This window comes from Belonocnema kinseyi, chromosome 2 (genome assembly GCF_010883055.1).
Source record: "Belonocnema kinseyi isolate 2016_QV_RU_SX_M_011 chromosome 2, B_treatae_v1, whole genome shotgun sequence".
Classification (NCBI taxonomy): Eukaryota; Metazoa; Arthropoda; class Insecta; order Hymenoptera; family Cynipidae; genus Belonocnema; species Belonocnema kinseyi.
This window is the reverse complement of record NC_046658.1, coordinates 114,380,717-114,393,306: the sequence shown is the minus strand read 5'-3', so window position 1 is coordinate 114,393,306 and position 12,590 is coordinate 114,380,717. Positions and strand designations below refer to the sequence as shown.

At 33.9% G+C, this 12,590-nt stretch overlaps 1 protein-coding gene across 1 annotated transcript in view; it reads right to left on the bottom strand.

Moving 5' to 3' along the window:
• Positions 1 to 601: 601 nt before the first annotated feature.
• Positions 602 to 12,590, bottom strand: part of LOC117182950 — a 27,392-nt gene continuing 15,403 nt past the window's right edge. The window contains exons 2-5 of the mRNA XM_033376068.1: positions 9,911 to 10,174; positions 4,986 to 5,287; positions 2,854 to 3,009; positions 602 to 658 (exon numbers count right to left, since the gene is read on the bottom strand). Of these exons, the coding sequence (XP_033231959.1) occupies positions 602 to 658; positions 2,854 to 3,009; positions 4,986 to 5,287; positions 9,911 to 10,160 (765 nt within the window). The 5' untranslated portion in view covers positions 10,161 to 10,174. The remainder of the gene's footprint in view (positions 659 to 2,853; positions 3,010 to 4,985; positions 5,288 to 9,910; positions 10,175 to 12,590) is intronic.

The following is a 12,590-nucleotide window of genomic DNA, read 5'->3' as shown; positions in this document are numbered from 1 at the left end:
CATGAATTCTGTGAATTCCATGAATTCTGTGAATTCCATGAATTCTGTGAATTCCATGAATTCTGTGAATTCCATGAATTCTGTGAATTCCATGAATTCTGTACCACGCCTGCACATTTCTTACTCAAAAAATATAATGTGTTCAAAAAATTGTTGTAAGAATTTATTTGGGATAATAAGAAATGGATGATACAGAGTAAAGCAAAAAGAAATTTATTTCAAAGCATTAATCATTATTTTTTTTAGTGCTGGTAAATAATTGAAATTAAAAGTATAATTTTAGATATCAAAACCTCTGACACAAAATTGCAGAAAACATACACACACACATAAAATTTACAAAACTGAGGTGATATTTAGACAACAAGAGTTGCAAAATTAAAAAATCAATATTTTAAATAGAAACAAAGTTAAAAATAATTACTCTAAACCTAATTAATTAATGGCATTAGTGCTTATTTTTCTAACATAGTATATAATATTTGCAAGAATATATATAATAATTTATAATTGTTGTATTTCGCTAAGTAGAATTTGACTTCTTTATTGTTAATAATTCCAAACGATATTCCAATTTATTTAATATATTTCAGCAGCTGGTCTAAGCATTTCTAATTGTTAGTATTACAGACAGGTATCCCACGGATGTCTTCAAAATCTGAAATTATATCAAATCAGTAAAAACAGTATTTGGACGCAATTTACATGAAGCAATAAAAGTTCCCGTTATAAAAGACAAGGTGGTCTAAGGGGGAAGAGAGAAGCGCTGCGAGCTCAGCAGAGCAGCTCCACAATAACGCAGGTGTGTCTGAAAAAAGATAGCAGTACCCTCGGCGGTTAATCGTGTCTTCTGCTTCAGCCATTTTCAGTCAGTTGCAAAAATATCTCAGGAAATTTGCTTTTAACCGAGAATTTTGCAAATCTTCAAAAGAAAAATATTTGCTAGTTTTACTTTAACAGCTTTTAAAATACAGTGAAACTTTTCTATAGCGCCGATTTCGGGACTGAGGGTGGGTGGGAACTAACTCATTATAGCCCACTCCGCTTTTGTTTGTTCAAGCTTAAGTGCTAGCCTGAGTAACAACCGCAGACCCCGCGCACCACGCGCAACACTTATCACACCTACCTGCGGCGCGGTGTCGATTCTGGGAAGGGCCATAAAAGGGAGGGCTATTGAAGGGTTTCAATGTATTTAGTTGAATTTTAATGCTTCCCATTTATGATACCATTCACTTTGCAATGCGTAATTCGAAAATCTTTTAATTGAAAAATTTCCCATTTCATATTTTTATTTTTTAAGCTTAAATTTTTAATTTAAAGAATTTTAAAATACAGACTTGAAGTCTTGAATATGCCTTAGTATTTTGTTGTTGTTAAAGTAATCAGAATTCTGATAGTTTTAATTAGAATCTCTGGTTAATTTAACCAGATTTCTGGTGACTTTATCCATACAAAAATAAAGGACATATTTAACCAGAATTCTGGTTAATTTGATCAGAAATTTTATGGAGTATACTTGTTTTTTTTTCACGAAATGGAAGATTTTACATGGCTTTCCTTCTAAGTTTTTTACAGTATATTAAGAATATACAGGGTGGACACGCTGGGGCTTACATACATGGCGAGTTGAATGCTACCCGAATTGCACAACAGCAGAGGAAAAGCCATTATACAGGGGTATTTTCATATTTCGCGCCTTTAAAGTTTCATTCGGATCGGCCATTCGGTCAATTCCGTGCATCTTCGGATCAAGTTTACAATAGTTTCCATGGTTGCGTTCGAAACTTCAAACGGATACAAGTGTAAAAACAATATAGGTTATGTTATATAGTAATTACAAATAATAAAAGTGTTTATTTATAATGAAGTGAGACATGTGAACTGAGAAGTAAACGTCATTTTTTTCCGTGCCAAAAGCATTATAGAATGGCTGCTAAGTGACAAATACTATAAAATAGTAATAATATTCTGTGCTTCCAGTGAGCGAAGAGTGAATGGTGTTTAACGCTTCTTTTTACTGCATAAAAAAGGTATGTTATGAATACACAGGATAGTTTTTAAATAAAGTGAATGAAATATTACATGCGTAAACTTTAAATTAACATTGCCTACATTTAATGACAACGATTAGGGAAAACAGGTGAATCTGAACATAACCGCTTGAAGTTTCGAACGCAACCATGGAAACTATCATGAACTTGATCCGAAGATGCACGGCCTTGACCGAATGGCCGATCCGAATGTAACTTTAAAGGCGCGAAATATGAAAATACCCCTGTATAATGGCTTCTCCCCTGATGCTGTGCAATTCGGGTAGCATTCAACTCGCCATGTATGTAAGCCCCAGCGTGTCCACCCTGTATGACCGTCCGCAAAGAAAGAGACCTTACGCGCCAAAGCTGCAGTTTACAGTACGGGCGATCGTAACCGAGTCCGCAAACAGGCATTTGAGTAGTGGCGGAGGCGTCAACGAAAAGCACCACCACCACTTACCACTACATCTTTAGGCGCTCATATCCGTGAGCCAGTGGAGCTCACGGACATAGCGCATGGCAGCTGCAGTGGTAAGCAGTGGGGCTGGAATACGTAAGCCTCTCGTTCGGTTTCCCACTACGTTTATCATGCCTATGTTTGCAGCTTAATAACAAAAAAAGTAATCAACTTAAAAAATTTCTAATTTTTGCAAATGAAAGAGCAACTCAACAACTATCGATTGGTGTAAAGACCTAAAAATCGATTCTTGGCGTGTAAGGTCCCTTTCTTCGCAGACGGTCACATATATGTTTTACCAAAAAATATTTTTATAACCGTATCTTAGTAACTTTTTCTATGTTTTCTTTGCGATATACTCACTTGTGCGAACAGTTGTAAATCGAGCACCCAAATTTTACCCGCTGTTATTTTTACGGGTTTTCTACTGTTTTGGATAATGAGAAGAAGATTTTTTATTCCCCGAGGTGGCAGATAATACCAATCGCTATTATATACAGCTTCCGCAAGTCTAAAACTCTGAAAAAAAATTAAGTGCAATATAAATTAAATCCTATATATTGAAAAATCTTACCTCGAATTGAATTTTTTCTGCTACATAACAGTAGAGACAAAAATCTCCTATCATGTAAGTAAGCAAAAACACTATAAAAGCCACATCGTAAAGGATCGATTTCGAGTTTTTATCCGTCAAATACTAAAAAAGATTGCATGTGCGTTTACTTTAAAACCAGAAGCTTTTTCAGGTCCTAAAATTACTAAGATTTTTAAATACAAACGGAACCACTAATGATTGTTAAATACTAATAATTTGTTGTTAGGTACGATTAACCAAATGAATTTCTTCGTTTAAATTTTAGTGCCATAGAATATGGATTCTTTCAAATATCACCAAGTAACAAATTGAGAATATTTAATACTGTCACGTTTAAATTCTGCTACTTTCGGATTCTTTTCAAATCCTTTGAAGTTAAAACATTATTTTAAATTTAGCAGAATCGAAAATTAAAAATGTAGAATTTTTCAGATTCTAATAAAAAATTAATTTTCGTCGTGATTTAAATAAAATAAATTTAAAAGTAGAAAACATTCTATTGTAAACAATTTTAGGACCTGAGTTTCCTTGCATCAAAACATAATGTATAAAGGAATTTATTAGTTATTAACTAAAGTCAACATTGAATCAAAAAAATATCAGTATGAATACGATGCAATATTTTCGCGATCCAAGGAATTTTTTCATGGCTTAAGAAATTGACTTGATTGAAAGAAAATAAAGTTTCTTCATTTCAGGTACATTTTCCTGAAATAAACAAAATTTTCTTAGATCAAGAAAATATTGTAGGGTCGATCTGGGTAAGTACATAAAACTCTTGCTTTCAGTCAAGTGTCGGAGATTGCATTCAAATGGCAGCCTGACTCGTTTCAATTGAAATATATATCTAGATATATAATGTCGCAACCGCTCTCGCCCTGCCCCCCTGAGAAACTGTTCGAGTCAGCAGTTCTAGGAAGGCAGAGATCGGGGTGACTGAAAGCGAGAGCTTAGTATATAATACGGTATTAGTATGTTAAATAAAAATTTGGAATAATGAGCTAATTTTTTATTAACTTTTTTATCATAAAATAAAAATTATAACTTTTACGAACTGTTTACCGTTACGGAATTTTCCGTAGGACCAAACCCTTTTCCAGTTCGTTCAGGGCTAATGTTACGGAAAATTTCGTAATGCTAGCTCTAGTACTATACTTAATCAGTTAGTTTTAATTGCCAGTGGCCATTTTATTCATAGTTACGCAAGTATAACCCTCTACAATTTATATTTTAGATCCACGAAAGAAAATTAAAAATATGTTTTCACGAAAAATTTTGTTAATTAAAGAAGGTGATGATTGAAAGTAGAAAGCCCAAAGATAGTTCTGCTAAATCGTGAAACAAGAATCTTATCAAATATTTGAAATATCATTAATCAAAGTACAACCTTTTAATTTCGTAATACATTTATCCCTATCGACCCTACTGTCAGTAATCATACCAATTATAATTTTTAGGTTCAATGATAATTGTTTTCATCTTTTTTCTAATGCTAATTTTTTACTTACGTATATAAGTTGATAACCTTGAACACAAAATTGTAAACTATTCGCAAATAATTGTACAAATAATATAAGATTGAACGCATCTTTCAGCATTCCAATGCATCTTTTATAAGGAAGCAAAATATTACCATAAATAGCTAATAAAAATATAAAAAAGGCAAGAAAATTAGAATGATAAATATATTCATTAATTTATTATTATTTAGAAACCTGTTAATATGATCATGCTTTTGGATTATATGACTTGGCATGTTTCTGAAGTCATTGAAAGAATTTTTGTTGTTCATTTCAGTGACCATATTTATAATATATAACTGCAAAACTCTTAATTGACTGGCCAAGTGGAGACCAATTTGAGTAAAAAAACAATCTGTACCACAGTACGCCACATTTGCCATAGTCCCACCTAGCCACTCCATAAAGTAAGTTATTTCAAAAATAGGACTATAATTCCACTCGTAAGGGATGTAGCTATTTAAAAATAAAAAGCGAGTTGCATTTAAATCGGTTTTTCCCCACACGTCGATATTTAAATAAATTCCTTGAACCAAACGAGAGATGGTGGTAGCAAAAGCAAATCCAATTAAAATAGTCGTTATTTTTTTTCCAAATTGACTATACTCTATCATTATATTATATTCCTTCGATGTTTTGTTATCCCAGTCTTTGATAATAAAAGTGAGAAGCTTCTGCATTTCTAGTTTAAAAAAGTACAATATTAATTTTGGATATTTTGTTACATAAATTAGTACAGGAAAAAATATTGAAAACGTTTTATTAATCAAATAAGAAGGGATTGATTTTTCACAAAATCATAAATAATTGAAGATAGTGATTAGATTAAGATTCACACGGAGGATTGTTTAAAATACTAAAAAACTTTCTTTTTAAGTCAGCAGTTATGAATTAAATAATTTATAATGTTTTCAAACATCGTTAAGGTAAATATTTTCCAATTTTAAAGGTTTTTAATTGAGAAGCTTAGATATTGCAAAAGGACCTCGCACAATTTACATTAAAATCCAGCCCCGGTCAAATTGGCTGAAATTGCAATATAATATAGTTCAAAGCCTCCTAATTAAAAAACCCTAATGGGTACTAGTCCAAAAAATCAAAAGTTTTCGAGATAGGTGGGGCTGAAATCGAAAAATATGAACACAAGCGAATCTAATGTCCCGCTTGAAACTTGAAGATGAGGTGCAGATTTTTCAATAAATTGTGATCAGCATAATCACTGACAATACTAGAAACTCTGGTAAGACCAGTCCAGCTAATAAGGGCAAAAAAACGGCACTGTCCTAGTAATTATAGGCTAAATCATGGCGCTGTCTTGGCAATGTAAATACTGTTCGAAATATCAAAGGTGGAAGACAGTTAAGTCAACGAATACAAGACTTTATAGTCTTGTTTTAACTGACTGGACTAATAAGCTGCCTTGCCTTTGTTGTTTGGACTGATTTATAGTCTTGTCTTAACCGATTGGACTAATAACATGCCTTGCCTTTGTTGGTTGGACTGATCTATAGTCCTGAATTCATTGACTGGACTGTCTTCCACCTTTAATATTTCGAACAGTATTTACATTGCCAGGACAGCGCCATGATTTCGCCTATTATTACCAGGACAGCGCCATTTTGTTGCCCTTATTAGCTGGACGGGTCTTACCAGTGTTTTTAGTATAGTCAGTGATTGTGTTGATACCACTTTTTTGAAAAATCTGCACCTCATCTTCAAGTTTCAAGCGGAACATTAGATTCGCTTGTTGTCATAGTTTTCCCGTTCAGCCGAAAAAATAATCAGCCCAGCAGACAACTTTCCAAGACTCTAGTTAATATATCTACCTTAACTGTAATATTCCACAATGCCTAGGAAGTACCCCTATCAAATTTAACGAATCTGTCTCAGCAGGCTTCAACTAAGTCTGCCAAAACAATTTCGAGCTAAAAATAATCACAATAGGAAACTTTCAAATACTCTATTTAATATATTTATCCACACAGTAATATTTCACGATCCCTAGAAAATACCCCTATCACATCTGATGAAACAAGTGTCACCTTCGACCAATTAAAACCGTATAAAATATTTTACATTAAAAATAATGCCACAGACAACTTTTCAAGAATCCAGTTATTATACCTATTACTATAATAATATATTTTTTAAACCCTAGGAACTACCGCTATGGCATTTACGAATCACTGTCCAGCTCTCTTCATCAAGGCCGCTATAAAATTTTTAATTTTAAATAATCACCGCCGACAAATTTTCCAAAATAAAGTTAATATACAGGGTGTCCAAAAAGTCCCTGGACGGTTGGATATTTCCTCAGGTAAAATATTTTTCAAAAAAGTGAAGATCATTCCTGAAGTAAATTTCAACGAGGAATTCAATGGTGACCTTCATTTTGACCTTAAGGTTGACCTTCATGTCTTTTTGAAGGTCAACTTTGTTTTTTTTTAATGGAAACCCCCTTTTTACATCTGCAATTGATAGAGCGGAAAATTCTACGTTCAGGTACGTACCAAAGTCATCGGTCAACTGTAACGTTCAAGGTCAGGTAGAGGTTATTCAACGAGAAACAATTAATCAACGAGAAATTAATTGGTGAGCTCTGTATTGATCTTGGTGATGATCTTCAAGTATTTTTCAAGTTTTTTCTAAGCAGTTTACGTTGACGTTTAGCATTACCCACGAACGACGACGTGGAGGTAGTAAACTCTGTTCCCTTTGGGGTGCTTGATTAGCGCGAGTCCCCTTGCCTCTCAAATTTTGGGGTGCTTGATTAGCGTGAGTCCCCTTGCCTCTCACGCTTCAGTGAAGATGTTCGAACTAAAAACCTTCAGCTTCTTGACAAAAAGCTATGCGATTGTAAAAATGAGTTACAGCATTACGAATCATCTCCCTATCAATCAAAGTAGCTTGTTACAGAATCCTATTCCGCAATTCATCTAAGCTTCGCGGTTGCGTTGAGTATACTTTGCTCTTTGAATAAACTCAAAGAAAATAGTCGAGAGGCGTCAGATCAGGAGATCTAGCAGGCCACTCGATTTCACCCCTTCTTCCAATCCACCTTTGAGGGAACTAAGTATCCAAATATGCTTGAACTTCCCTACCGTAATGAGCCGCTGCTCCGTCCTGCTGGAAGAAAATATTTTGAAAATTATCGCCTGTAATCTCCCTTATTCTTGGTACAATTTGGTTTCTGAGAAGCTATTCATATGCACGGGCATTGAGATTACCATCGATAAAGAAATGGCCTATCAATGTATCATTCAAGGTACCGACCCAAACATTAATCTTTTGTGGATATTGTGTGTGACTCTCCAACATCCAATCAGGATTTGTGTCGGACCAACAACTACAATTTTGCCTGTTAACTTCACCTGTTAAAATGAAATTAGATTCATTTGAAAATACTCTATTGTACAAGAAAAGAGGATCTCTATCAATTCTGTCCATCATAATTTCACAAAATTCAACCCGGCGATCAGGGTCGACTTCATTGAGCTCTTGTACCAGATGAACTCTGTAAGGAAGGAAATTAATGCTTTTTAAAATATTTCGCACTGTCTCAGGAGCAACATAACGCTCATCACTAGCTCGACGTAAACTAAGGTGTGGGTTTTCAACAAAAGCTTGGGCTATGTCCATCTACATTTCCTCAGATCCTGCAGATTTTGGCTGACCAGTTCTCTGCGATTAAAAAGTAAACGAACTTGATCATAAAATCGAACTCGATCTCCCCAACCACGCATCATTAAAACAGATACCCTCTCTCATTCCGAAATTTTAGCTCGCGCCATAATAATCTTTTAGCGCAAGATAGTAAGTATGTACTCGTAATACGTATATTTAGTTTCGATTCGTAATATTCGCATGGGAAAACGGTATAGGACTTATGGTATCGCCTTAGGTATTGACTTGGGTATCAAAAAACGGTATAGGACTGTCTAGCTCTTCGGGGAGGAACAGAACTTTCACCAGAACACCTGGAACTTTTAATGAAAAATTTCCTTTTGATTTTACAATATTCAAAACACTGTAACCAAGATGACCTATGACTTGGGTACGTATCTAAATGTAGAATTTTCCGCTCTATCGATTGCAGCTGTAAAAAAGGGGGTTTCCATTTGAAAAAACAAAGTGGACGTTCAAAAGACCATGAAGGTCAACCTCAAGTTCAAAATGAAGGTCACCATTGAATTCCTCGTTGAAATTTACTTCAAGAATTAAACTGACCTCTTGGAAAACTTTGTTAATTTCAAATAACCTCTAACTGACCTTGAAATTTACAATTGACCTATGACTTGGGTACGTACCTAAACGTAGAATTTTCCGCCCTATCGATTGTAGATGTAAAAAAGGGGGTTTCCATTTGAAAAAACAAAGTTGACCTTCAAAAAGCCATGAAGGTCAATTTCAAGGTCAAAATGAAGGTCACCATTCAATTCCTTGTTGAAATTTACTTTAGGAATGAGTAATAGGAAGTCTCAGCTCTTTTTAATTAAAACTGCCAAGAAAGTTTTAAATTCAAAATAGTAATCACAGACAAGTTTCCAAAACTCTAGTTAATATATTTATGCCCCTTTTCATATTCGACAACCCCTAGAAACTACCCCTGTCTCTAGGTTTGTTAAATGCGATAGGGATATTTCCTGGGGGTTATGGGATATTATTGTGGAGATAAATAGAATAACAAGAGTCTTGGAAAGATGTATGAGGTGATTCTTTTTAATCAAAAATTTTGTTGGCTCTTTTAGGTGAAGACAGCTGAGACCTGGTTCGTCCATTACTGTAGAAATAGATATATTAACCAGTCTTAAATTCTCCGAAGAAAATGAAACTACCGAAAATATTTATTCCGGAACTTTTCGAATAAAAATTTCCAAATTCTAGAAATTACAAAATTCTCGAAAATAGTAAATTTCCAAAAATAGCTCGAAAAAAATAGTAATATGTCGAATTTCCGAATCGCCGAAAAAAAAAGATTGAACAGTAAACTTGTGAATAAATATTCCATGTAAACAGGAGCGCACAAACCATGTATGAAAAGTAGCGGTTGCTACCCCAACTGGGGGGTGGGTACCTAAGAGGTTGGGTGGGCAGTATGTCATTTTTTAAATCTCACTTATTATATTAATTATTCATTAGTTTCTAGGAGATAAAAACTGTTGAATAATTTCTACGCAGGAATTTGAAAATTTGGAAACTTACTATTTTCGAGAATTTGAAAGCCCGGACCTTAACATTTCGCAAATTAAAAATTTCTGAAATAAAAACCTTTATAATTATTATCATTCCTGAAATATATACAAACTTTTTCTGTAGCATCGGAAAAGGATCATCTTTGTCAGAGAGACTAAAACAGGCAAGTTGATACTGAGAATATCACTTATGATGTTTAAATCACCCCAATTTAAAAACAGCTCTATATCTTGCGTTAATATTACAGTGAAAAAGACAACAGATATTGCGAAAGTAGAGAGGAATTGTGCTAATCGTTCGTTTCGGCATTCTGGGTCAGGCCATAGTCCAAGATTTCGAAGAGAAATACGACTCAGTTTCATAAAAAAGTCGAGAGCTATTAAACAACAAACATTATGTTAAGTTTTAAGAAATTGCAACTGTTACAGTAAAAGTATGCTATATAAATATATCACATTGAAGCGGTCTAAATAAACGACTTTCGATTTTCGGTGATATCGATCCCTCTAATTTGTTCGTTTTCCGTAAAAAGAAATTGCCTAATTTCTTCAAATCTGTCAACATTAACCCGTGATTTTAAAAGGAACATGGGATTTTATATAAGAAAAGCTCAGTTTTAAAAAAATGGAATAAAGAACTACTTGTTATTAACTTTTTGTAAATTAAAGCTTAGTCACTTCTTGAGTCATGCATATTCAAGGAGTAATTTCCACTCCATTAATTTTAAAAACGCTTCACTCTTGCATAGCGGCGTTGCCAGTTGAAATCCCAGCTGAGGCAGATTTTTATCTAATTCTAATTTTGATCCATTAACAAGGGGGGAAATGTTCTATAGGAATAATATTTTATATAATTGAAAATTAGTTTAAAAATATGCAGAAACCGTTTAATTAACGAATAAGAATAATTACCTTAATATTTTATAATCAACTAAAATAATTGACCCCCGGAAATTACCCAACAAGATTCCAAGTATTTTTTTAACCACCGTCAAACAGGGTAATTTCGCACAACCCTAAATTCATTACACAAAACTGTTCCAAGAATCTGGAATCAGTTCAAGCCTTAACTGTTTCTAAATTCTGTTTAGAACCATCCACATTAAGGAATTTTAACCCTCCGTTTACAGACTTCTTTTTCCTACCTTCCATTTACAGACATGGTCTTTTAAGTCCTACTCAGTTTTGGAACTGTTTCTGGCTTTCAAAAAGTTTAGTAAAATTCAGGGTTATTTTTCTAAGTGTCTACTGCATGCTCCAATTGTTGTTGGTCTCAATCGTTAAAAAAATTTTTAAATGAGAATTGACATTTGGGGGAAAATAGAAAAAAAATCCATGCTTGTTACAAAATTCATAATTTCGCAACAAATAATTTTTTTTAAATCGTTGCAGAGTTTGAAAGCTTAGACCATGAGCTTCGAAGAAAAACATAGGCCCATTTGTGGCGGCTTAAAAAAGTTGCATTATTTGAAGACTTGAAAAATGAGAATATCTTACAGTGATTCATGCAGTCATAGAAAAAGTAGGATATTGAATGGTAATCCATATCTATTGCACAAAGATACACCAGAATTGCATGAAAACTTTATTTGGCCCATGTAAATACCCGAAAATTACAAAAATGAAGCTAAACAATTAATGTTCACTGACTGCTAAAAACACTAACGGGGTTTACAGACAGGGTCTTTATGTCGCTGTACGCACTTTCACCCCGCACCGCTCAAAGGTTAACTGACGAACTGCAGCGCCACTTACAGGACCTGATTCTATTACTACCTAGATTTTTTAGAGGGGGGAACCGAACTTCCATATTTTCGCAAAGGCGAGACATTTCAGTTTTGAAAAATCGTTTGTGCCTTAAAATCCCCTGTCTGTAAACGGAGGGTTAACTATCAATTTAGGAATGTCAGAACTTCCCGCATGTTCAAAATTACCCCGTGTGACGGTAACTTTCAATTACCTGAACAATTATTATTCGCTTATAAGATTCTTGTGCCCCTTTTATTCGCAAAAAGTTGTTAATTAATCAGAAGTGAATGTTTAACGATTACTCCGGGTAAATAATTTGTTGAAGAACAAGATAAACATCTGCCTCAGCTGGGATTTGAACTGGCAACGCCACTATGCAAGAGTAGAGCGTTCACAGAGTTTAAAAAAGTAATAATATCTTTCCAAAATTATTCGTGAAAGCAATTATTTCGCGTCATAAATAATGCAGTTTATGAATACCAAGATTAATATTTCTTCTTTAGCATATTTGGCAATTATTTAAACAATATTGACTAGTTTCAACAATTGGTTTCTCCCGTAAATCATGAAATGTGAATATATTCTGGAATTAATGGCGGAGTAAATTAATTTGTAGAAAGACATTTTTCTGTGAAGGACAGTTTGCAATTATTCAGACAATGTCGCTTATTATACAGTATTTTTTATTTTAGAACTTATAACCTAATTGTTTACCAAATAATTTTTTTAAACCATATATTCAGTGACGTTACAAATAGTTATTTTTCAGATCAATTTCGTTGAGATAAGAAATTACTGAATAATAAGCGACATAGTGTAAAGATTCGAAAAAAAATGGTCTCAGCCTTTTCTGTGAAAGAAGCAAGAGATATTAATTGTTGAAATCATTCTTGCAAAGTATCATTCAAGAAGAGTATCACTTTTAACATTCATAAACTGCGTCCTTAAGGTGGCTTGGGCGTTTGGTGCCGTACAATGTGGGGGGCACTGTGGGGGCTATCTATCATGCGATCAGTCTTTATTTGAATTTTATTGATATACGCA